Source organism: Manis pentadactyla, chromosome 3 (assembly GCF_030020395.1).
Source record: "Manis pentadactyla isolate mManPen7 chromosome 3, mManPen7.hap1, whole genome shotgun sequence".
Classification (NCBI taxonomy): domain Eukaryota; kingdom Metazoa; phylum Chordata; class Mammalia; order Pholidota; family Manidae; genus Manis; species Manis pentadactyla.
Window position 1 is genome coordinate 130,593,505 of NC_080021.1, and position 26,417 is coordinate 130,619,921.

Consider the following 26,417-nt stretch of genomic DNA (forward strand, 5'->3'; position numbering starts at 1 on the left):
CTGCAGGAGAGCGGGCAGGCGTTGGGGCCAGTGTGCTGCCGATGTGCACAGGACCACCAGTGGGCGCTGACGGCAGAGTGTCTGCCAGGCACTTGGCATTTTGTCAAATGCTGACTTTTTTGCTCAGTGCTGCCCTTCTTTTATAAATCTAAACCTGTGGGGCTTCTTGACCCAGATTGCACCAGTCCTTGTCCTATGAGGCTCTGAACTGAAAATTCTTTATTCCTATCCTACAGCAAATACAAAACCTCTCCTGCTTGGGGGAGGGAATGATCTTTATTCATCTACATTTTGATATTATTTTCTAACACAGACAATTAAGCAGTGAAAAGTGATTCCAGGAAACTATAATTGGATTTGGGTTCAACTTGTGTTGGGGAAGGGAGGCATTTATTTCTGGTTTCTGCAGCAGTCACTGCAGGTGGGCTCCCTGGCATCAGGGGAATAAAGTTTGGTGGAAGTTCTATATAAATAGAGTTTGTAAGGTGATCCCTTGGGATCAGTGCTGGGAAAGGGGGAGTGTTCTCATGCAGGGAGGGGACATTGAGCCACTGCACGCACAGCGGATGCATGGCCGGAACTGCAGGAGGCGCTCCAGCTTCTTCACCTGTGCTTTTTGCTGGCTTATCTGCTTATTAGTTCAGTATCAATGGGTCCAATGCCACGTACAGAGCTACATTTTTTTTCTTTGATTAAAGTATTTTGTGTCTTATAAATTGGTACTATTTGATTATTTTTCATCCAGTTTTAAAACAACCTTGAAGTTGAACTTAGATGAGTTTCTGGAATGAGAAATGTTGATATGAAAGTATTATTCAGAAATTTAGATTTCTACTTTTATTCATATGACTTTATATGTCATAAAAATTCTTATTAAGTGTACAAATATAATTTATATGTTCCTTGGTAATTTATTTCCTGAAGATATCTTTTTTTGACAGTTACTGCAGTGAGGGGCTATCAGCATGTGATTTATCCCTGAAGTAACATTGGTTAATAGCCTGATTCCTCATCATCAGACAGAACTGTGGGTGTGTCAGTGAACTTGTACATGCTTTGAAATTGTGAATCACCTTCAGTGGATTTAAATATAATTATGATGGGGTATCAGTCATATTTAAAAACTCACACAGTAAGTAGACTGCAGAGCCAGGCACAGGTGGTCTCTGGGCCAGTGGCAGACGCCTGACTCCCTCATCGGGTTTCCATAAGAACTCTGTTCTTACCTCTGCTGTGGCCCTTACCACTTCATGAGATGCATTGCATTTAATTTTTAACCAAAATGTCGTGTAGTGTACTTGCCCTCTTGGAAGGAAGGTGTCTGATATAGCTAAAGTCAGGTTTCCCCCAAAACTCCCAGCACTGCCTCCCCTAGACCCATGCACAGTCATCTGGCCTTGCTGTGAGCACTCTGGGTGCCAGGTTTTGTGGTGCCAGGGCCCAGCATTCTTTCCCTTTGGGCTCTGGTGAGGATGCAGACATGTGAAGACAGCAGTCACTGCAGGTGGGCTCCCTGGCATCAGGGGAATAAAGTTTGGTGGAAGTTCTATACAAATAAAGTTTGTAAAGTGATCCCTTGGGATCAATGCTGGGAAAGGGGGAGTGGCCAGACCTGGATGAGGTGAGCTGTGAAGCCAGCCCCACAGCTGGCTGCCGGGCCCCAGGGGCACTGAGCCGGGCACCTTTTCAGAGTGGACCTTGCCAGCCTTTCTGCCCTCTGTCCAGTCAGTCACTGGACATGGGTATCCCTGGAGGTCTCGTGACCTTGAGTGAAGCTCCCTAGAAGCTGGGACAAGCAGCCGTCCCCCAGGAGGAACCTCATCCACTGCAGTCGTGGCACGGGTCTGAAGTTCTCCTTCAGGGCATGCTTGTGGTGTGTGGGGGTCAGAGGAGGGGCCGGCTAGGGTAGAAAGGTGACTTCTGGAAGAAGCCTGCAGCTGAGATGGGCCAGATGGTGTGTGCCCCACCAGAGGGGGCAGGGCATGGAGATGCAAGGCCCACATAGGAACTGGTGGGCCTGCCTTTGAGAAAGAGACTGTGCAGGTCTGTGGCCAGACCCTGGGGTGTTTGCAGTGCTGAGGCATTTAGATGATTCTCTGGAGGTGGTAGGGAGCCATTGCAGGATTTTAAGGCAGTGTATCTTACTTAGAACCGTCAAGTTGGCAACAGTGTGGGGTTGCATGGGAAGGAGACCAGCCAGGCAGCTGTTACGGGCTCCCTAAGGAAGATGAGTACAGTTCTGGCCCTGGTGTCTGGCTCAGTACTGGGTACTGTGCATGAGATGAACAAAACGGGGCATGGAGGCAGAGTGTGCGCTGTGCATGGCCATGACCAGGAGGCAGTGACTCTGTAGCAGGGATCTCCTGGGAGGCATGGACCTGAGAGTCCTCAGCTGGTAGGTGACATTCGCGTCCTCAGTGTGGTATGAGAAGTGTGTGCACAGAGTGGCCAGGGTCCTGACCTCTGAGGAGGGCAGAGTGGAAGAAGGGGCCGCTGTGGGCCTTCTGTTCAGACACATCTCTGTGCAGTGTGCAAGCCTTCAGTATGCTAAGTATGGCTTTTAAAAGGAACAGAGAAACATGCCAGAACAAGGATGGAACTTGGTTTAGTGTGTGAGCTTTTGGGTGCTGTGGGACTGGGCTGCCAGGTGGCTGTGTTGAGCTCAAGCCCTGCAGCCCCACTGCTGCGTCAGGCTTGCCTGGGACAGGGACCAAGGATGAGACTCTGCCCCGGACTCCGGAGTCACTGCCTCTCAGGGAGAGAGACTCAGAGAACCCACCTGCAGCCCAGCAGAGCCGGGAGCACGGGAGACCTGAAAGCTGAGCTCTGGCGTGGGTGATCCACGAGCTGGTCCCCGGCCCGTGACCCCGGCTGGCTCACCTCAAAACACAGGGTGCCCACAGGAAGCAGCTCAGAAAGAAGACCCCGAAATGCCCGGTGTGAGGAGATGTCACTGTGAGTAGGATTAGCACCCCCAAGACCTTGAGATAATTGTGCAATCCAAAGAACATTCCTAGAAATGGAGGCATTGTCTCAAACTTAAAAGTTAGTGGGTGATTAAGTAGCAGATTAGACATAGCTAAAGAATTAGTGAATGGGAAAATAGAGCTTGAGAAATTATCAAGAGCTCAGTAATATAAAAAGAAACAGAAAATGGAGCCAGGACCTCAGAGGCAATGTGAAAGGCCTGTTGTGATGTATCTCATGAGAAGTGATAAAAGCATGTTAAGTGTCATTATCCTCATGGTTTTAAAACTGTCTGTTCATCTTTGCTATTTTTTTCAGCCTTTCCCATGAAGATGATGAGTTTTGGGGGACCACCCAAACACTGAATGTTAAATTCCTGCCTTCAGATCCTAATCACTTTATTGTTGGCACAGACGTGGTGAGTGCCACATCTTTTAAATATTTAAAATTTAAAAATTCTACTCCATAGATATTTTAAATTCTACTCTTTAACTCATTCTTTGAGTTGCCTGGCAAATATCTTCACTAAAGGTTAACCTACTCTTTACTTTTATTGTAATCTTGTTTAAATTGCATCAGGAATAATAGCTTTATCCAGCCTCACCCCTAACCTTTTCCTTAGTCACCTTTGCATCTCCCACCCCTAGGGCCTTGTAAGGCATGGCACCAGACAGGATCCGAGAGTGTCTCCCAGACTGTTCATTCCCCAGCAGCGCAGTGTGAGACCAGTGAAGGTGAATGCGATTGCCTTTTCGCCATTTGGAGAGCCAGTATTCCTGGTAAGAAAGTCTGTTTTAAAGCACAGCTCTATTGGGGCAGCACAACACCTGGCCATCTGTTGGGGTTTTAGAAGTCGGTCATCAGCAGTGTGTGTGGGACACGCCTGCACACCTCGCTCCTCTGAGGTCCTCCCGTGCTGTCAGTGCAGGTCCTTCACACAGCTATGGAATGGATCAGCTGTTAAAACATTTTATTTTGACATAATTTCAGGCTCATAGGAAAGCTACGGCAGTCCAGTTCGCTGCCTGCCCTTCATGTAGGCTCCCCACACGCCACATGTTTGCCACCTGGCTCCATCCTGTCCCTCTATGGGTGGGTTTACAGATCCACCCTGAACAGATTGGTGTCGGTATCCTCAGAGCAGGACCACCCTCTGCCACTGTGGTCCTGTCCCCCACGGGTCTGTTGGGGGTGACGTCCTTTCTGAGCAGAGTGCTGTCCCATCAGGAACTCGTGCAGCTGCTGTGCCTCCTCAGGACCCTCTGACCTGGGCATCTCCTCAGGTTCTCCGGCCTCAGCACTGCTGATGGGCATAGGATGCACCTCTGAATGCACGTGCTGGTCTGCACGGCTAGATCCGAGTCTGCGCCCTGGCCCGTGCCCGCCAGCACTGTGCTGTGGGTCCCACCCTTGCCTTTCTCACGAGGGTCCTGTGGGGACAAACAGGCATGTCAGGAGCCTTGCTGCTCGTGGGGCCACTGGTGGCCTCGCCCGCTGTTGGTGGTGATGTCCAGCCCCCGCTGAGCCTCCATGTGGAGCCAGCTGTTCCCTGGGCTCCTAGGCACACGTGCCTGCCTTTATTACGTGAATGGGCACGTGGCCCTTGACTCTTAGGTGGGTCCCAATCACTTATTCTGCTGCTCACACTGTCCCGGAGCGTGTTCTCTGCCGTCACTCAGAAGCCCTTCTTTGCCATCTGGTACAGTAGGCCCTGGAGTCAGCCACTTCTCCAGGGAGTCGTCTCCTGGAGGGAGAAAGATGCCTGGAAACCAAGCTCTGGGCAGTAGAATGGTTGCTGCACAAGCAATCTGATACCTAAGTTGATCTCTGCCTGTCAGGTGTCTCTGATCCAGGAGGCTTGGGCACCCTCCCTCCCCAGCTGGGAAACCTGCTCCAGGTGTTCTGGTGCACTTGACCTCACATGCTTCATCCCAAGTACACAGATGACACATGATTGTGCCTCATGCCTCTGCAGCTTTTGAGTATGTGAAGGATTAAATATATTGAGGAAAAAGGCATCAGGTGTCTCTTTCTGAGCTAAAAAGCTTTTCTTTGTGGAAATTTCAATCCAAGGAGACAGTATTAACCACATTACTGGTACCCATGTATGTAATTTTTCTAAATAGGTAGCTTGTTTACTTCCATGGAGCCCATCTTAATGGCATATGATCACATCAGCAATATTCAAGTTTGTTAAAAATAAATACTGTTTATGTATTCACTGAATTCATTAATTATCAGCCATTTGGGGAAGAGGAGGGGTGCAAGTGTACCCGAATCTCCAAGGGGAGCACCTTTGTGTGGTGAGGGCAGAGGTAAGGCTCTCAGGGACTTCCCTGGCTGCTGAGATGAGGACGAAAGGAAAACGAGCTGGGATCAGCAGTCCCTTCCCCACGCAGGCTGGCTGTTCTGACGGGAGCATCCACCTGCACCAGCTGACGTCCGAGTGCCTGGTCATGCAGTGGGACGGCAGCACCAGCAGCCACACTGCCACAGGCCTGCAGTGGTCCTTGACGCTGCTGGCTGTGTTTCTGGTCCAGGACGATGCATCCTGTGTCTACATATGGGACCTTCTGGAAAGACTTGGGTCCTGTAGCCAAAGAGCTCATCTCTCTAGACAAGTAAGTCTGAGGGCCCGACAGGCCGTCGTGGCGGCTCTGCAGGGTGGGCTTTCCTGCTTACTTTGTTCACGTGGTTGCTACACTTTAAAACGCCATGATTTATATTTAAATATGATTTCATGTTTACATATTTTAGCATTATTTTGAGAACCACTGTAAGATGTGTTTATTTCATGTTTGGTCCAGAAGAGCCTCTGGGTTAAAGGATCATACTGTTCTGTTTCCCTGTCATCATCACTCTGTGAATAAAAGGAACTGTGTGAGCTCCTTATTTATGTTCATTTACTAGTCTTATAAATTTAGTATTTGCCTGAGTGATCTACAAAGTGTTCCTTTTGTCTCTACAAAGGGGTACCACGTGGGAGTCAGTAATTCATGATTTCACAGTAATGTCGTTCCTGTGGCCCAGGCGGTGTCACAGTCACGCCAGTCCTGTGTGGCCTCTGCACTCACCATGGGAAACCCCTTGGGCTAGTGTCAGATAGGGGGTTGTCATCAATGCACTGTAAATAATACCTTGTCTCTGTTTCCTTATTAAATTTGATGTTTTCTTTATGAAGGACTCTCTCTGGACCCCACTTTTTTTCCTTGAGCTTCCTTGAGATTTTATGTTGTTTGTCAGTAAGTCCCCTCCTGTGAGGGCTGTAACAATCTGAGGAGGACGGGGGCCACCCACTGTATCCCACATCCCTTTTGTAAAGGAAAGAGGAGGGTCAGAGGGATCAAACAGGAAGTAGTTTGCCAGGATATTGGGGACATGCTGATAAGGCCTGAATAAAAATGAGGAGTGCATTTATTTAAAGCACTAGGTATACTTATATTATTTTAGTCATTAAACAGTACATCGTAACACTGGGCTGCAACTTATATAAGCACAGAATGCACTTAGTTATTCCAAAGACTATCTGCCAGTAATTTAATAAAGCAGGTGTTTGTGGGGGGCAGATCTGCTCCAGGCATGAGGGGTGCAGTGTGAGCCGGTCCTGCTGGGGGAAGAAGGTAATAGACAAGGTATGGTAAATGAGCTAGCCCCACAGTGCATGCAGGACACGGGGGTATCCAGTGTGTGGGCAGTGGTGCTGGGGCTTTAAATGGGGCAGGAGAGGGCTTGCTGAGGCGGGGATGTTCCACAGAGGAGCCTGGGGGCAGGAGCAGGCCCCCAAGTCCTGGGACAGACTGTGCCTGTGGGGGGCTGGCATGGCTGGTCAGTGTGTCCGATCTCGGGAGAGGGTGGTGGCTGGAACTGTGAGGAGCAGGCAGAGCCCCTCTCCCTGGACACCTGCCTCCGTGGTCAGGCTGAGGAAGTAACAGCCACAGTAAGCAGCCAGTTACTTTTCTTTAGCATCAGAGAAAAGCAGAACAGAAAGAAATTCGAGTTTGAAAGGCAAGAGTCTAGACGAAAGAAGTTGCCACTTTTAGGAGAAATTCAAAAACCTTGAGGATGACTACCTGCTCAGCAGGGGCAGCACGGATGTTGCAGCTAATCTTGGGCCCAGACCTTGTCTTGTTTCCCACCCTGCTGCTTGGGTTCTGTCCAGCCCACGCATCAGAAGGACATTTTAAACTGGTCAGTAATGGTCCTGACCGTGTTTCCACGCTTATGGGGATGGAGGGACAGAGGACCTGGCGCATGTCGTGGAGTCTGTCAGCCAAGCGGCAAGTCTAGAGATGGGCCTGGTCAGGGAGATGGGGGCAGGGAGGGGAGGCCAGGATGAGTCCGGGTCTCTCACTGGCTGAGCTGTGCTTTGGGCTGGTGGCGTAGCCCGTGGGTTCTATCTGTCTGAGGGCAGCACATCCTGGGTCCACACTGTTCCCTGCAGCCAGTCCAGGAGACCTCTAAATACAGAACTAAGCCCACAGTGGTTTCTATCAAATTTTATGTTTATTTGTGGCATAACTTTTCACTGACTGCTACCCTGTGTAGAATTTCTCTTCCTTTTCTCTCTTCTCTGGAAGGCAGATGGTTTGGGACACTCAGAATCACAGCATGTGCCTCTCACTTGCAGGGTGATGGCCATGACCATCATGGGAGAGGCAGAGAGAACCAGGGGCAGCTTCCTGGCCCTGGTTCTGGCCAGAGCCTCTGGCAGCGTGGATGTGCAGCACCTGAGGAAGGTGTGGGTGACCCCGGGGGGAGACGAGCAGAGGTGGCTGTGGCTGCTTCTGCAGGAAGCCGGGTAGGAAGGGGGCCACAGACCGCTGGTGCCATTGTGAGGACAGCGCTGCACAGGACCCGGTGAGGACATGAGGGTGTGTGCTCCTGCGTCCGTATGCACATGTGTCATGTGGATGGAGGACATGTATACTGTACATCATTTATTTTACAAGAATGTCACCCAGTAAATAAATCACTATTTCTGAATGGAAAAAACACACACTTTAGGTGTTTACTGAGCTTCAGAGGAAATAGTCATGTCCAGTGCATTCTTCTCTGAGAGTATTTCTACTTAGAAGAGCTTATAATATTGTCTCTTCTGTTTCTAGATTCCAAACAAACCTCCATGAAGTGTCTTTAATGAACAATGTTCTTAGTCCTGCACAAAATGGCATATATGCAGATCTAAACTAAGGAGCCAGTCCATTTAAATGGCCACTGCCAGCTGTTCCCTGGAAGGTTTTGTGGGCTGCTGCTTTGGGCACTGTTTGGACATCTACTCAGACACATTTTGCATTATGCTTTCATATTAAAAATTATCTTGTATAAAAATAATACAAGTAAGTAAGTTCTGTGGACTTTGCACGCAGTCACAATGGGGACATAGGGAGAGGAGAATTCTGGGCTGATATCTGGGAAAGCCCAGGATGGCCTTGCCGACCCAGCATCACCCAGCACAGAGGCGGCCAGGGGGAGTCCCAACACGGTCCAGGCTCTCTGGGCCACACGCAACTTCCACTAGCCAGCAGTGGGGAAGTTCCACCCCAGAATGGGAGCGCTTTTCACCTGGAAGGTCCTGGGAGGCCCCCTGCCCGTAGCACTCCATGTCCGGGGACCTCTCAGGGTACCTGTCCCATGTGTGAGCGTGTGTGGCTGTTTTGCCTCTGGCACGCTCTGCCGGCTTCATGGGGCCGCGAGCTCTGGAGCAGAAGTAGGTTGGATCTCTCCCCATCACCCCTGGGGCTTTGTGCTTGCCTTGTGCACAGCAGGTGCCCAGCCTGTGCCCAAGGCAGGGAGGATGCAGACTGTGCAGGCAGGCATCTGTTCAGCTCTTGCTAGTACAGCGCAGTCATATTCCATAACAGGACATGGAGATTTCATTCTGCAGACAGGCTGGCCTCCCACCCTCCCCTCTCTGTTCCCTCAAGCTTATTTGTGAAATCCATTTGATCTAAACTGGCATTAAGAGAGGGGCCTTGTCACAGCTCATGTGTGCATGTCTACTGTCCCCAACATATTAAAGTACAGCTTGAAAAATGAACACTTGGGGATCCCTAGGATAGAATGGTGTGAGGGTGCTAACTAGAGCCTTACTAGACTTAGACCCTTCAAGTCCCACTGGAGGCTGAGGAGGACCCAGAGGGATGATGCATGGCCACCAAAGACTGTTTCATGGACTAGGAGCTATCTCCTCGGGCGGCAATGTTGGCCCTGACCCGGGGCTGCCGTCCTCCCCGGCCGAGTGCCTGCATCTTGGACCCAAGGCTATGTCTGCCCCTCCTCTGGGACAGCTGCTCCTGCCTTCACAAGCTGAGCCCACCCCCATCAGCACCTCCTTCCTCCCACCCACTCAAAGAACCCAATACAATGGAGCCATAATGACCTACGCAGACACGGGACCTGAGACGCACCCTGCTGGCGGTCCCTGCAGGAGGGGCCAGTGCCTCGGGCTTCTGTTTTCAAATAGTATTTAGAGCACGAAGCACCAGGCTTGGAAGAGAGGACCCCATTTGAGTCCAGTGGTTCTGCACTGGAGGAAGTCTGCTGTGGGCTGGAGGCGTGAGTGTAAATGAACCTAATGGGTAAAGAATGCCAAGATCCAGATCAACAGTTACCTAAATAACCCTATCTTAAGACAAAACTTCAAAGGAATTATGAATCACCTTCTAAATCATGCCTTATGCCAACCCTACCCAAAAGGCCCTAACCCCAAACTGTAAGCCCTTAAGTGCACCTCCTCGCTGAGGTTGCCCCACTCCATCTGAATGCGCGCTGTCTTATCAAATACACTTTATTGTTGCAAAAGCCGACTGCACTTGTCTCTGAGCTCTTCTCCACAATAAAGACAGCAGCTTGCCAGCCTCCACCTCTGTGGGGACGTCTCTGTCACGTTGCTGTTTCATTCAGCTTTCTAAGTCTCAACATGATCCTTTTCTCTTTCCCTGTCTTATTTCAGACCAGTAGGGAAGTGGAAGTTCTCAGAACATAAACTCATTCCACCCAGTGCTCTGCGGCTCCTCCAAATCCTGGGGTGGTAGGGATACAGTTCCCATGCCATGCAGATCACACAGGTGCTGGGCACCAGGTGACCCTGGAGTAGGAACTGGCGAGGGATCTGCTCCATGTGGAGCAGTGGGTCGGTGATTTTCCCTTCCCTCCCTCCGCTCTTCCTTACTCTACAGCTGCTGACATTCGCTCTTACTCTTGCTTTAATTAGAATTCCTATCTTGCTGGCACTTGGTTGACATGATGGAGGATTCTTTCCTGATCAGTCGAGGGCCCTCCCCAGTCTGGGTGAGGTTCCACCTGGTGCGCAGGGAGACTCTCCAGACGCAGCTGCCCAGCTGCCACGGCACCATACCCCTGCTCGGGTGGGGGCCCTGGGGCAGGCGCCTGTCTCTGCCCCGAGGAGGCACTGTGTGTCCACCTGCTCCTCTCCCTCCACGGCCCACTCCACCCTGGAGGCAGGGACATCTCTGAATGTGAAGTCCTCGGCTACAAAGGCTGAGTCCATCAGGATGTGTGGGTCCAAGTGAATTCCTGCTCAGCGTACAGATGTGAAATCAGGTTTCATTGAGGTTCAGGTGACTTCGGACATTTCTACATGTTTATGACACCATAAAATGACACACCTTGACTCTGTGGTCACCGGCTCCACTGGCTGTTAGTAAATACTTTCTGCACCATTTTCCCTTTCCCAGGAAGGGTAGACTAGTTCCCGTGCATGGGCCTCAGCGTGTCACTGTCCCCACAGCACCACTAACACTGGGGCCTGGCAGCAGCCACGACAGGCATGGGGACCTGGTAACAGCTAGGAGGGCCCCGGACACTGCCGCTTGGCTCTGCCAGCTCCCGGCCCAGGCTTCACTGGGTGTGGCACTCACACACTGAAAACACACAGCTGGGCAGCCACCTGGTGTGTCTGCAGCAAAGCAGGTCTCCACCACCACTGGTGACCTCCCCTGCTGTGGCCCCTGAGACATGTGTTCTGGGGCTGAGGGGCCCTGGGGTGACATGCTCCCTAGGGGACACCCTCCATGCACTTTCCCTGGGCTGGGCGGCTCTCCTGGCAGAGAAGCAGGGAGTGGAGAGCCTGTGGTTCGAGCTGGACCCGGGGCCTGGGGACAGAGGGGCAGAGGTGCCCAAGTGGGCTGGGTTGCTTGCAGGAGTAATTTCATGGGAAGTCCTGAACCGGCCTCTGTGCACCTGTCCTGCAGACAAGAGGACTACCCTGTGGTACAGGCAGGAGGCAGAGGTAGGCTTGCGCAGAGGGAGGTCACTGGCCAGCACCCAGCTCAGGCCTGGGCTCCCTGCCCAGAGCAGGTGCTGACATTAGAGAGTCCCTTGTCTTCCTTCTGCAGCGGCTGGGCCCCCTTCCGGCCCCCTGCATCTCATTTCAGGGGCCACGTGGTCCTCTGCTGTCTTTGAAAATGGGTCTGTCTGTGTGGCCAAACAATGTTCTGAACAAAATTGCTGAAATGTGGGAGTGACAACGATCAGACTTGGATCTGTGTTGGCAGCCACGCACCCCCAATCCCGCGGTGGGGCAAGCCCAGGAGCTCAGACTCACCGCGGGGACTGCTGGCCTCTGCCTGCGGGCTAGATGACCGAGGTCTCCGTCTGCAGGAAGGATGGGGCGCGGGAGCCCCGGCGGCACGGCAGGACGCTCTCTGAGCCGTTCCTCCAGGAGGACGAGCCATGGAGCCTGTGGTCCCGGCAGGAGGGCTGGCGCCGGCACAGGCCTCGCCATTTCCTTCTCAGCTCACCCTGCACCTGGGGGTCAGCAAGCATGTAAGCCAGGACATGCCGCTCAGGGGCCCTGCCAGCAGTCACCCCGTGAGTGAACCGCCCTTCCTTTGCTGGCCGGGCAGGTCGGGCTGGAGGACCCAGGCCTTGAGTGGCTGGTTTTGGGAGGGCCTGGGCCCAGGGTTAACATAGGTTTTCAGAAGCACCTGGGCAGCGGGATTGGAAGTACCTGGACCATGGTTCGCTGCCAAGTGCCTTTGAGGGACGTTTGGAAAGGAGAGGCAGGTAGGGTGTTGCACAGACCCCGAGGACAGAGAGAGGCAGAGCAACCAGAGATGGTGGGCTTAGGCCCAGGCTCTGGGGAGGAGCACAGAGAGGGGGAGACAGCGGGCAGGGAGCGGACAGCCCCCAGGAGTGAGCGCGGGTCACTGCGCAGAGCCGGGTCGCACGCCCCCAGGCTGACACCTCTGGTTGGGGAGACCCTGGGTATGGAAGATGCCTGGTGAACAGGCAGTAAGGCTGGAGGTGGTGCTGTGATTCTCCCCATGTGGGGTAGGGTGGCGGGAAGGCAGACTGGGGAAGCGCTGGTCCTGAGGAACGGCCGAGGAACCTATGAGTGCAGAGGTGCCTGAGGGACAGTCGGTGGGCCGGGAGACCACCCCCAGAGGAGGGCAGGGAGCAGCCTGACAAGCCCAGTGGAGCCCCCAGCAGGGCCCCAGGGTGTGGGTGTCCTTCTGCAGGTTGCAGGCCTGGCTCTGGGGCTGCAGGGTGGGGGACCTCCGGCAGAGCCCTGGCTTAGAGTGGAGAGGCTGTGCCATCTCTCCACTGGTGCCGGGGCACGCGGGTGTCGGATGAGGCTTTCGCGTGAGCCGTGGGGCCACGGTGGAGGCCTAGGCTCCTCCAGGCAGGGGGATCCCTCACACACAGGTCCCGAGGTGCTGAGGACTTACTTCGCTGTTGAGGAAGCAGTAGAGCACCGCCACCACCAGGCCCTGTGGGCAGGAAGGGGCGTCAGCAGCCACTCAGCCCTCGGGCAGGGGCAGCCCCTCCACGCGCACCTGAAACGATCCGATGCACAATTCGAGCAGGATCTGGTATGTGGAGGAGATGCCGATGGGAAACACCGCAAACACCACATAGTGGACTCCAAACAGGGGGATGAGCAGCAGCGTGGACTTGGTCAGCCTCCTGCCCCAAGAAAGGGGACCCAGTCAGGCAGGGCCACAGGCTGGCCCACAGGAGACCGGGCACACCCACACACTGGCCCAGGGCCTCACGTCCAGCCTCTTTTCTCCTAAGTTTAAGTATCACACACCCCCAACCCCAGGGCAGAATGGGCAAAGGTGATGATAAGAATCTCTTTGCCTCCTAAGGTGAATAATCTCTCACAAGGAATCTCAATGGGCCTGCTGGTGAAGATGAGCCTCAGAGGGTTTGACCCCCTGTGGGTCCCTGGTTTGGCAGTCGGGACAGTCACTGGCATTTAGGGACAGAGGCAGGTGTTACTTTCAGATAACAAGCAAAGATGCAGGAGGGTGGCACCCACGTGGGAGGGAGGGAGGGTCCCTGCAGAGGCAGCTCCCGGGTTGGGCAGGTGAACCGCACTCCTGAGCCCATGGGTTCTGTGGAACTGCGGGACCTGGACCTGCACAGTTTCTTTGTGTGAGTCATTATCCTCCCTAATCAGAACACAGATTTTTCTGGCATTGCATTTTATGTTGAAAATAAAATAGATGAACTAAACTCCACCCTCCACGCGCTTCTCCCCCCGTTCTGTGTCTCAGTTCTCCAAGTCGGTGCTTCTCAAGCTTCAGCTGCACTGGAACCCCTGCAGGCTGCATTGAAAAGCAGATGCTGGACCTGCAGGCCTGGCACCTGGCCTGAGAGCCCCTGTATCTGCCAGCTTCCCAGAGGTGCTGCGGCTGCAGTCTGGGGGCCCCACGTCGGGAACTGCCACTGTAAGGCAGCCGCCCTCACTGCTGTGGGCTAGAATCACCTGGCTGCTCAGTCCAGCCTGCCCCCCACTCCCATTCAGATGGGTCTTGGTAGGTTGGCCCCATGCCAGTGTCACATCTTCTGGGTGACTACAGAGTGTGACCAAGTCTGATTCCTGCAAGGCCCCTGGGGCCACAGACCTGGACCTCTGGGGCCACCTGGGGACTCGCTGGGAGTGCAGGGCCTCAGCCCCCAGGTGACATGTGCATGTGGACCCCCAGTAACTGCAGCAGGCTCTCCAACCGCCCAGCTGCCTCTTCCTGAGTGGGGGGAGCTCCACTTTGGCCCCCTGCTCTTGTTAGTTGAGCCCCAACAGTTAGAATAAAGTCACGGATTTCTTTATGTATTTTTGACATACTGGCCTGAAACTGAGCCCTCAGAGCCTAGATGTAAGTTCCAGAAATGTGTTCATTCCCCCCAGTTTCCCTCACAACAAACACCTGTGGTGTTGGCAACCAGCGGGATCTCCTGTGCCTGCACAGACCCGGAGCCTCCCATTCTGCAGCAGCTGTGAGCACCCCGGATTCTCAGTCAGCAAGGAGGGTGCCAAGGACTCCGCACTGCTGCCGGATGCCCTTGTGGGGCCCGGGCCATGCTTACCTGCCTCTCGGCTCAGGCCGCCTGGCGAGCAGACGCTGAGACCCTGTGGGCATCTGTGCCTTTGGCTACATGCTAGAGGGACAACCTGCCCAAATTCTCATCGTTAATACATCCGACATTTGCCATCATGCTAGTTTCCAGAAAAGGGTCCCAGCAAGACTGACCTCTGGGTACCTGTCCAAGCAGAGTGGTTACTACCACTCGTGATACGACAGTTACATGGGAGAGACACCAACATACAACCAGAGGGATGCCAGATGTGCTCTGCCTTTTTTGTTATCCTGGAAAAATATTCTATTGTCTTTATTCAATTTTGTTTCCAAAATAAAAGCATCCATCTCTAGACCTACTTAACAGGAAGTCTCTCAAAACCAGAGAAAGGTGAGCACAGAAGCTAAGCAAGACTCGTGGAGAATGAAAAGGGCCACTGGCCTGAGGTGGGTTCCAGGGATCAGCCCGGCCTCTCACCCAAGCTAAAAATGCTGCTCAGATGCTGCAGCTAGAACCACTCTGACCTCCCAGCCTGACGTGGGACCTTCTCTAAGTGCAGGCTCTGTGCAGCCCCCTCTGATGCAGACAGGCATTTATACACACCAGGGCACAGTTGGGTGACTGCCTGCCAGGCTCTCACAGCGATGGGGCTGGGCACCGCGTGCCATCCGGACACTGACAGTCCTCCTGAGCTTGGAGATGGTGACTGCAGTTCCCACCTTCCCGCTGAGGAGACCTCGGCCCAGAGGGGGCGTCTCCTCCCACAGGCCCTCAACTGGCATAGGGCTCCAGACTACCAGCGATGCTGCCTGCCCGCCTCCCCAGGACCCGAGGTCTACAGGAGGGTAAGACAGGAGCTGGTGGGGTGGGGTCCACGGATGGGCAGGTGGGTGGCTGGGGTCTGGACCTGGTTGTCTGTCCCCAGGCTCCCAGCAGCTGGACCAACCACTCCACACTTAAATAGTGTTGATGTTATACTAGAGACCTGGGCTTTATTTTTTCTTTATAAATTCTTGATAGAAATTTGTAGAATCTTTAATTCCTTCAGAGTCTCTCAGCTCCTCATTAACTGGCTGGGTGATTGTGGGAGACCCCCGCTCCCACTGAGTGGAGATGATGAAGACCATCTTCACATGATCACCAATCAACAAACACAAATTGAATTACCACTAAGGACAAGGCCTGGCATTAGGTGTGGGCATGAGCCCCATGGTCTGAAGGGGAAGAAAGGATTAAACATAAAATACCAGCAATGTGTGGCCAAAGAGGAAAGTCAGATTACAGAACAGGCAAAAGCATCAATAGTGCTCTGGAGGGCGTCCATGCCGACACAAAGGAAAGGGGCTGCAGCTACTCCCCCCTTGGGCAAGACATGGCCTCAGCCGTGTGCAGTCCCGTGAATTAGCCATGAGCACGTGCCCTTGACCACAGAAGGGCCTGGGCCACTTGCTGGGTGTGTGACCCTGGCCCCAGGCCTGTGGTGAGGGCCATCAGCCCTGGATCTAACTAAGCACATACTCACTTATACTGTGACTGGTCATTGCCACCGACATCTGGGGACGTCAACTTCTGCAGTAAAATTCGTATAATACTAACAAAAAGGACAAAGTTGACCTGCACAAAAAGAAACAGCATGTCATGTGGAGCCCCCCAGCCTGGGAGGGGGGTTGGCCGGGAGGCCTGCAGTTCAGCTCCGTCCGGGTGGCTGCACCTCTCCTGGCACAGGACACGGCCCCCCCACGGGTCCTTCCCCAGTGGGAGTGGGCAGTGTCTGTACCACCATCCATGGCCCAGGTGGCAGCACGTGTGATGGAAAGGGGCAAAGGAGTCCAGTCCACCTCGAATGCTTGGCCAGCCTGAGGGCACCTGCCCTGGGGAGCCCTTCGCACCGGGGAACTCGCGCCTCCTTCTCCGGAGGGTGGGCTGAGCCCTCAGCCCTTGGGCGGAGCTCGGCTGCTCCCTCGTTCTTCTCCAGGGAGAGGAGCAGAATGGGGCCGTTTACATTGAACACAGGGTGACGGGCTTACTCTGCCAAGTGCTGCCCACCAGATAACTCATGTTTCAGTGTAGAAACTACTTACTATAATAGAAATTAAAATCGGTGTTCGTATAACCCACCAGGGAATGCTGTGGTCGTTGGTATCCCAGCAACTATTGAAAAGAGAGAAGGAAAACCCCATTACCACCTACTCCATATGTAAACCACGTGGTGTGTGGACTGTGGACTCACCCACTGCAGGGCATGCCCTGTCCCTCCAAGGGACCTCCCTTGGTGCATTTCCAGGCTGCTGGTGCCACTTGTTCCACGGTAAGAGCATAACTACTCTGCATTTACAGGTCTTGGCACAACCACCCCGTCAAGACCAATTCCCTGTGTTCTCGCCACGATGGCTCGGGGAGCGGGGACACCAAAGCACACGGCAGCCACACCCAGGCAGCCGGCACAGCTACCGCTTGCTGTGGCCGACAGCAAATCCAGGGACGTTCCCCTGAACCCCGGTTCCCTCACTTCCGAGGTCTGAATGTATATATGGAGTGACATTTAAGATGTCTGTGCAGCAGAAGAGGCCAGCAGAGCTAGAAATGTCTGTCCTGGAGGCATCACCTTTAGCTGCCTAAAGGGGGGGAGGGTCTCCAAAACTCCCTCTGTTGTCAAATCCAGCAGTGGGGGACAGCAGCCCCTCCCAACCAGGAAAGAGACCTACCCTCGACCACAGCTTGAGCTGGTGTTGCCAATAGGATGTGAAGCCCTTGGGAACCTAATGGCAACCCTGACCCCGACCCAAACCCTGACCCTAACCCCAACCCTAACCCTAATCCCGATCCTAACCCTGACCCCAACCCAAATGTGACCCTGACCCGAACCCTAGCCCTGACCCTGACCCGAACCATGATCCCGACCCCAACCCTAACCTTTCCAGCTGATGCTCTCTAAGCCTGCCAGTGTGAGCCAGGCTAAGGCTGGAAGAACCACCGCAGTCAGCCCCAAAGGCTGCACACAGCAGTACACCACATGAGCACACCGTGATTACCCAAGTCCCCATTCCGGGTGGATCGGTACTGGTACTGGGTGACTTCCAGCCCCGACAGCCCCTCACAGTATTCACGGTGGGCACGCTTAGTGCCTGGGTGGGGCTGCCACCTGCTCTGCGCCCTGTCTGCACTGTATTCTGCACATAGGACCCAGGCAGAGGTGGAGAACCATTCAGAGAGCTGCCCTCAAGCCTTTTCAGCCCACCTTCTACCCTTCACCCTCACCCTTGGCTCAGCAAACACTGCATGTGTTTTGCCCGGCTCCCTGTGTGAACACTGCTCCCCTCACCTAAGACTCTGAGTCCTGTGATTAAATCTGCCTGGTTTATCCTGCTTCCCGCTCTGCAGCAAGGCTTGCTGGATCCCTTCTCTCCAAACACTCCAACCCAGGGACCGTTCTCCCCACGGTGCTCAGAGCCGCTCATTTCCTGCTGGCCTGGCTGTGCCTGCAGACCCGGATGGGGCTGGAGGACACGTGCAGCCCCTCCCACTCCAAAGGCAGAGGCATCGGCGCGGCACTCACCCCGTGTCCTCTAAGGAGAGCCTGGTGGCTGCCCACGCCCCTGTGCAGATGGTGGGGACACCTGCAGAAAGACACTCGGTCATCCACAGCCCCGGCCGGTCACCGGGTGCAGACCGGCAGGGACGACACAGCTGTGCATTTCGTCAGCCAGGGCCGTCGGGGACCAGGACTCTCTGATGCCGAGATTAAGCAGAACCACCTCATAAACAGATGCCAGCTCACGCCCGGGCCTCATTAAAGTGTGAAGACGAGTGTGTCTGAATGCTGAGCACCCACTGTGCATCAGGAGCACTCGTTCAAGTGCAGGGCGGCTGTGCTCCCGTGACCCCTCACAGTGAAAGGGCTTCCTGCTCTGTCTCCCCTGCGCCCTTCTTCCCGCCTGTCCCCCCTTTGGGCACACTCCAGGAGTGTGAGCTCAGTGCAGTTTTAAACAAGTTTCCTGGGTCCCAGGAATGGTAATGTGTTGGCTGTTGGAGTCTCCTAGAAAAGCTCACCCCTGTGTGATCTGAGTGCACCCTACAGGGGTAGCAGGGGTTCTCCGAGCTGAAAAGTACCCCCCAGGTCAGCAGGGAGGGGTCAGGTCGGGGGTGGGAGGGCGCTGGGCAGCTTACCCCATCCTATCAGGAGGTAGGCTGTGAAGCGGCGGCCGGGGAACATGGCCACCAGGAGGGCATGCAGGTGCAGCCCCTCCGCCAGCAGCCAGTAGAAGTTGGACATGACGCAGTACTGGAAGAGCACCAGACTCAGCTTGCAGCCAACCTGCAGGGTCACACACCAGCACGGGCACGGCCCTGAGTGCAGCACACGGCAGCCTGAGCTGCCCCCCAGCACCACACCCACACTGCTCTGAGGAGAAGAGAGAAAGCAGGGAGCGGGTGTGCACAGCCCCCGCAGGTGCTGGCACCTCGGACAGCCCCCAGAGCTGTGCTCAGGGCTCCCCGCCTCCCTCCCCGCTCCCCATCCTCTACTCAACCCTCCTCCCTCTGTCCTTCCCAAGATCCATTCTTAAAAGGGATGAAGAAATAAACAGAAAAGCAAGAGAAACCGGCAATTATTTCCCCAGGAGTTTTGGAAGGGTTTTCTCTGGGGAGAAAATTGCACAGGATATAAAGCATATATATTTAAATACAATCTCTCAGGCCTTCACGTAATAAATGAACCATGTTTTCCAACTTCACATGCAAACACTAAATTGCTGCTTTTAATCACTAAATTTACTTAGGAGTCATGAAAAAAAGGACTTTGATTTCTGTTCTCTGTCTCTTTGCAGCCTCCCCCCAAAATTACCGTGTGGCTGTGCTTCTATACGTCCATATATGTGGGTACACTTTCACGTTTATGTGGATATACTGACGTGTACACATGGGCATGGACACATGTGGGATGGATATGCTTACATAATGTGGACACACATGGTGTGGATATGCTCACACGTGCGTGGGCACACAAGCGGGGCAGATGTAGATACTTTTATATGGCATGTGGATGTATGTTTATATCCACTTACATACATACTTGTGGGGTGCTTAAAAGGACCTGTGACTGCCTGTCAAGCCGGCGTCAGGCTGCAAGGACTTTGGCTGACAGCCCTCAGCCCTCCAGCCTGCCCGCCTCCTGCCCCAGGCCTCTGAGGAGCAGCACAGGGAAGGGGCACTGCTTACTGGGGTTGGGACCCAGAGTCTACCACCAGGGCCTCACGGACACAGAAATGCACTTTTTAATAGCCACAGACACGGGAAACTCGCTCCATAGCCTGTCAGTGGGGCAGTCAAACAGTTGGGCTAGGTGTGGACAGGGAGGCGTGCGCTGCCGGACCAGCAGAGGCTGCAGCTGTGTGTGGCGGGTAAAGCCGCCAGCTCTCTGGCCTTTGGGAAGACGACCCAGTTCTAAGTGTGAGTGTTCACTGCACTGCTTCCCTGCAGAGCTCCATCTGACAGAGACGAGGCGCTGCACATGAAGATGTGTATGCCAGCCAGGAACCACGACACTGAGGCTGTGCCTGCTTGGTGGGATGTCACAGCCACATGCTGGGCTGCAGGGCCAGTCAAAGGAAACACTGACACCCCCTGGGCTTGGAGGATTTCCACGACGTCCTGTTGAATGAGGAAGAGGATGCAGAAAAATGGTCTTTAAGATTTTTCCATTGTCTTGGGAAAACTGCAAATACTGTGTCTGCATCTGGTCCATTTTTTCATTCAACATCACCATCCTTGAGGACTGCTTAGGCCCAGGGTGTGGCGCTCCCAGCTAGCTTCATCCTCAGGGGCTTCAAACCACACCCCTCAGGGTTCTCGACAGCATCCCAAAGACACAGGGGCAAAGCCTGCCCAGGCCGGTGGTGAGAGCAGCAGTCCTGACCTGCCTGGCCCTGGTCTGCAAGCCCCACACGCATGCACCAGGGTGGAGGGGAGGAGCCCGCCTTGGCTAGGGCTGCCACCAAAGGTCAACTCCCAGTCTGGTGTTCATGTTCTCTGGAGTGTGGTTTTCCGGGACAGTTGGATAAAAACCAGACAAACCAGAGCAGAGGATCAAGTCCAAGCGCGTGCAGGGCTGGGGACCCTGGGAAATGGCAATCTCCAGCTCCCTTTGTGATACAAGAGGCCCAAGTCCATGAAAGGAGCAGGAAAAGCCGCGTGTCTCCTGGGCTGCTGCAGGTAAGGTTTGCTGTCACACCTGGACGTGCGTGTCCGCTCCAGGCCCTATGGGAATGGAAGGCATTTCTCTGGTCCCTGGGAGCCTGGTGACATCTATAGTTGCTGATTATGAGCAAGCAAAACAGGATATTTTTTTTGAATGTGTGAAATACCATTCAGATAGCTATGGGGCCAGCACAGAAGGTGGGCCTTGGCGCGGGGGTGTGCCTGACACCCGGAGCCCCCGCTGCACTCAGCCTGGGGCAGAATTACTTGTCTGTGATGATGGCCGCAGGGTGGTTTCCTGGGTCCCATTCACAGCTGCTCTGCCCCTGAGGGTGTAGGGCTCCCACAGCACCACGTAAGCCTCAGGCAGGTGGTCCTTCCAGGCATGGATGCAAACACAGGAACTGAGTCTGAAGGGCGCACGCAGTGAGCACCTCACCCACTGTGCCCCTCTGCTCACTTCCCTTTCTCCAACCCCTCTGTCCTTCAGGCTGTGGCCGATGTGGTAACTCGGTGGGCCCAGAACCCTCACCCAGCCCTCCAGCCTGGCCCTGTGATGCACATGCTCTTCCCAGGACAGGGGTGTGGCTAGCTCAGAGTTGAGCTGGGGACTCAGGCCCTCAGGGATGACCTTGGAAGCCTGGGCTGGGAATCAGAGCATCCCCAGGGACCCCACATGCTGTGTGCTCTGGTCTCAGTGAGAATGACCTCCTATATGTCCCACGCACAGCCTCTGGCAGCCAGGCGATCCCAGACCACCTGTGCAGCCATGGCGTGCAGGCCATGCAGGCAGAGGTGGTGGGGGCTGGGGGCTTCTGAAAAGGAACAGGCTTTTTCATGCCTTGGCCCATCTGCACACTCTGAGGAAAGACGTCAGTGCCTCACTGGGGGACCCGCCCCAGGTGCTCTGCTTGGGGGGAATGCGTTTGGCTGAACCCAGCTGGGAAGAGAAGTGTCAAAAAAGCATAACTGAAAGAAAGGCTCCTTTTTCCCATCCCCACGTGGGGCCCAAGTGTCCCGGCCAAGGGGCTCACTCAAGGCTCTGCACCCATGAAGGGACAATGACAGGGAAGAGCCCTTCTCCTCCCTGGGCCCCACTCTCCCCCTGCTCATGTTCTGCCCCGTTTCCCTGCTGCCCCCACCCTCCCTTCCTCCCCTGGCACAGGAATCTTGGTGGTATCTGGTGCCCTCCCCTCTGCTCCATGCTTTGGGGGTGGTGAGAGGAGGCACCCCTGCCCGCTCCATCCCAGACGGCGGTCCCCAGAGCTGCTAGGACAGTCCGAGTGGCCCCACAGACATCTCAGCAGGGCTGTGGGCCTGCAGTTGGCCAGAGCACAGCCTGAGCCCAGTCAGCAGTGACACGCCACGGGTGGCTGGGCTTCCCTCAACCCCACATCCTCATTTACCAAATGGGCGAATTGCTCTTTTGAAGGTGGATGGGCACCATTGACAGGGTCCACAGGCAAAGCCCAGCACAGGAAGGGGCTCCAGCCATGGCTGGGGGTGGTCCCATCCACAGGGGTGGCAGAGGTCTGGCAGGGTACCAGCAGGGCTGGCCACCCTTGGCCTGCACACCCAGGTACCATCCCTCCCCCATCCCTTGGTGAGGAGCCGGTCAGGACTGTCCACATGGCAGGAGAGGGTTGAGATGTGGCTCATGGTCAGAGGCCTGGTGTTTGTGGCTCCGTGACACTCAGTGGAGGCGGCGGGCTCCTCCAAGCTTTGAGGCCATCCAGGGAAATGCTGGCGGTTCCTCAGGGTATGCCAGCCCTTGTCATACATGGAGAATCCCCAACTTCCTGGGGTGGGATTTGTGGGCTCCTGGGTGTGATAAGAGTGCCTGTGCATTGTGAGCCAATTGTCCCCCCAGACGTGTTCACCTGCAGCCTGATGGCACAGCTGATGTTCTGTCGTGTGGAAAGGGGTTCACTGTCTTAAAACCAAATCAGAACACATCTGTCCAGTACAGAGCAACCGTGCGGCAAAGCCATCCAGCCGGAACACGAGGCGGGGCAGTGTCCTGGCTCCTTGCGGGAGAGGGGAGCCGACCGCAGGAGGCGCGACCACATCAGGGGTGAGGCACCAGAGCCCGAATGCCTGCCAGCATTCTGAGGACACCAGCACCACGCAGTGGAGAGGAGCGAGGAGGCAGCCTCCGCGTGAGGAGCCTGATAAATGCCATGCCGCAGTGGGCTTGGCACTGGAGACCGGCTCGCGCGCTCCCTGAGCCCAGCGGCTGGAGAACCATGGGGAGGCAGGGGCCACCCCACTGCGTCTGTGGGAGCTGGTGACTGACGCGGGTGCCCTTGTGCCTAAGGGCTGAGCCCACGCTTGCTCACAGACGTGCAGCTGGGCTCCCAGCGGGCACGGGGCACTGATGGGAGCATCTCTCACACAGAATCAGGGAGATCTGGGGACAGAACGATGGCTCTGTGCTCATCCCTCCATGTCAGGGTTTTCCAGCCCGGAACTGCTGCTGACAAGCCCTGGCAGTGGGGAAGGGGGGCCCAGCCAGCCACCTGCCTGTGTCACCCCCTTGTCTCACCTGCAGAGCTGGGCCTACTCTGGGCCCCCGCGCTATGGCCAGGCCCGTTTCTCAGGCCTGAGCACCACCTCTTGGAGCCCGTGCACCAGCTCCAGGACTTCATTATGGGAAGTGGGGACTGGAGGAGGGGTGGGTCCCTGAGCAGGGAGGTTGGCAGCTGCACTGCCTACAGGCCACCCACTCCCCACCCGCCGCAGCAAGAGGACTCTGCCCACAGGGGTGGCCTTACCCAGGAGGACTGTTGGTCGGGGCAGTGCTGCCTGCCGGAGCTGGAGTACAGAACGTCATCCTTGACCAGCACCGAGACGGCTCTCAGGATGAAGGAGAGGAACAGGTTCAGGTGGATGTGGTTGCGGGTACAGTGCAGCCTCCTGGGGGGGAGATGGATTGTCACCCATTGACGCGGGGGCACTTTGACCCGAAGGCTTCCTTCTTTTTTAATGGAAGCTAATAATTATCTGACTACTCCCTAGGGTATATCAAGGATGCTTTCTGTTTTGTATTATGATAAATATTTTTGTACATGAATCTTTACCCTAATTCCTGACGAGCTCCTCAGGTCAGAGTCCTCGAACAGGACCTGAGAGTGAAAGTATGAACAGCAGGGCCAGGCCCAGGCCCGGTGGCACATGCGCCCCCTTCACTGTTTCCAGCAAGGCTCACGTGGAATGCCCTGTTACTGGACTTAAGTGTCTGTGATATCTTGCATATCTAAAAATGCTCAGAACGTTTTGTTTATAATGCTCTTATAACACTTAAACTCTGCTTTGGAGAAGACTTATTGAATATTTGAGTTGACTTTTAATTGAGAAGTCATTAGGAACACCAGCTGTCCTACACAAATGCACTTACAGGGTCATTAAACATCAGCTCTCTAGGTTTAGGTGAATTTTAAACATTTTGAAGAACATTAAAAATACGTACTAAAGTGGGCTTCCTCTGTGGGTATGAAGGAGCAGCTTACTGACCGCCTTCCCTCCTGGGTGAGCATGACCCTCAAAGTGGGCAGGGCTTTGGACAGCAGCCAAACAGTGGAGAACGGAAGGACTGGGACCCGGGGAAGGGAAACGCATCCATGCCTGCCCCCTCGCTGTCTCTCAGGCTGTCTGTCTCAGGACTTAGGGACCATCTAGGGAGCAAAAGTCCCGAGCTTGTCACAGAGTCACTGCAAGGGATGGCAGCAGAGTGAGGGGCTTTCAGGGTAACAGGTGAGGGGCTGCAGGTCTGGAAAAAAGGAAAAGAGTCCAGAGCTCAGCAGGTGATTACCTAAGTCCTCACACTCATTTGGGTCCCAAGTTCACGTGCTGGGTGAAATGAAGTGAAACCCAGGGGCCAAGAAAGTGACACGCTTGGAAGAAATTTTAGCAATTTCATGTACAGAATTCAGTGTTTGTCCGGTAGAGGCACTCCCAGGCTTTCACTGGAAACCCTAAAGAGCTGTGACCCAGAAACAGTGATGAACCAGAGAGAAGCCCATCTTCATAAAGCCTGAAATACAGCCTCAGATCAATTCAGTCCCGACTGGTGCTCTGCCTATCTTGCTAGAAAACCTCTCTGCAGTGGGATATTATCTAAAGCCTCTGTAATTTAATTATTTGTAATTTCAGTAGAAAGAACTAGGCATGCCAGAAACAGGACCAAATGATCAACTGTCAAGTTAAAAAGAAAAAAAAAATAGACAATTTTAGAAAGACATCCAGATCTGGCATTTTAATACACAGAGTGTATTAAATATACACTGATTAATATACTCAGGTAAATTGATGAAGAGATGGAGGCTTTTATTAGCAAATGGAACTGATTATAAAAATCAAATGGAAATTTTAAAACTTAAAAAAAAAAGCCCAAAATTAAGAATTTAAAAGCAGGGTCTAACATTAGATTAGACATAGTAAGTGAGAGTACCATGAATTGAAAATAGTCCAGAAGAATATGTCTAGATAAGAGAGAAACAAAATAATGGAAAATGGAGAGAATCAGTAGGAAATATATAGGAGGTGGTGAAAAAATTGGTCATATGGGAAAATAGGGTTTCAGAAGGAGAGAAGAGAATAAAGTACAAGCAATATTTTAATAACTATTAGACAAGAATTTTTTGAAACTGTTAAAATATAGTAATAGATTAAAGAAGCCCCACTAATCCCCAAAGGAGAAATACAAGAAAGCCACAGTGAGTCCCATGATAGTGCAGCTGTGAAAACCAAAGACAAAGAAAAAAATATCTCAAAGTCCCTGAGAAAAAAAGACATATTCCTTCAATGGAACAATGGTGAGACTAGCAGCTGAGTTTTCAAAAGAAATAATGATGTACATCTTTAATGTGATGGAAGAAAATAACTGTCAATAAAGAGTTCAATACTCTCAAAACTACCCTAAATATGAGGGCAAAATTAAGATGATTTCAAATAGTCAAGGACAATGAGAATTCATTACGGGTAGGATGGTGCTGAAAGAAACACTACAGGGTGGTCCTCGGGCAGCAGGAGGGTGAACCCAGATGGGAATGTGGAAACACGGGGGGCCAAGGAGCACCAGGAAAGACAAATATGTGGGTGCCCTAAATAAATACTTACTTTAAAACAACAGCTGTGTCTTGTGGTATTTAAAATATATGTAGAATTAAAACACGTAACAATAGCACCTAAAGCATGGAGTAAATGGAGTTGTATGTAAAGTCCTTAAATCACTGGAAAGTGGTGAAATGGTAACTGGAGGCTACCTCCTATGAGGCAGAGGTGCATGTTGTAAATTTGGGGTGACAACTAGAAGAATAATAATAGAAGGTATGACTAATGCTCTAAAAAGGGAAAACATGCATAATAGAAATATTTAATAAATGAAAAAGAAACACAGAATGAGTGCAAAAGCAGCAAAGAGCAGTCGAGACAGCAGAGAGCAAAGAGATGCAGGTGGGTCGGAACTGCAGGTTGTTAGTGAGTAGTCTAAATATGGGTGTAAAGATAGTGCTTGTAAAAATAAAAATAGGGTGGTAATAAAAAGCGAATCCCATGGAGCTTAGAAGACACACAAATTAAACAAAAAACAGGGAAGTTCAAAATAAAAGCATAGAAAACAATATGCCTTGCAAATATCAAGTGAAAGAAAGCTAACATAACTATATTAACATCAGGTAAAGTAGATTTTTAAGGCAAGGGGCACTACTAAGTATGGATGATTTAATAGGATGATAAAATATTAAATTAGTATGCCCCTAATAACATGACCTTAAAATACATAAAGCAAATAGTGTAAGTTAAATAAAAAGAGAGAAACAAGTCCACAATAATAGCTGGAGATTTTAAGACAGTAACTGATAGAACAAGCAGTTAAAACAATCAGTAATGGTATTGGAATATTTAAATAATGTGATCACAAGCTTGGT

General features: G+C 53.2%; 1 protein-coding gene and 1 pseudogene across 8 annotated transcripts in view; one reads left to right on the top strand and one right to left on the bottom strand.

Annotated features, from left to right (window-relative positions):
* The window catches only part of LOC118919312 (cytoplasmic dynein 2 intermediate chain 1-like), a 31,325-nt pseudogene extending 22,137 nt beyond the window's left edge, over positions 1–9,188 (top strand).
* A 144-nt stretch (positions 9,189–9,332) lies between these two features.
* The window catches only part of LOC118919314 (vasoactive intestinal polypeptide receptor 2-like), a 71,658-nt gene continuing 54,573 nt past the window's right edge, over positions 9,333–26,417 (bottom strand). For 6 of the 8 annotated variants that reach the window (XM_057498447.1, XM_057498450.1, XM_057498453.1 and 3 more), the window contains 8 exons: positions 23,265–23,406; positions 18,463–18,610; positions 17,852–17,912; positions 16,377–16,446; positions 15,818–15,909; positions 12,768–12,897; positions 12,660–12,701; positions 9,333–11,736 (listed from right to left, as the gene is read on the bottom strand). In XM_057498447.1, the coding sequence (XP_057354430.1) occupies positions 11,563–11,736; positions 12,660–12,701; positions 12,768–12,897; positions 15,818–15,909; positions 16,377–16,446; positions 17,852–17,912; positions 18,463–18,610; positions 23,265–23,406 (859 nt within the window). In that variant the 3' untranslated portion in view covers positions 9,333–11,562. The remainder of the gene's footprint in view (positions 11,737–12,659; positions 12,702–12,767; positions 12,898–15,817; positions 15,910–16,376; positions 16,447–17,851; positions 17,913–18,462; positions 18,611–23,264; positions 23,407–26,417) is intronic. The other 2 variants (XM_057498448.1, XM_057498449.1) reach the window with 2 other exon arrangements.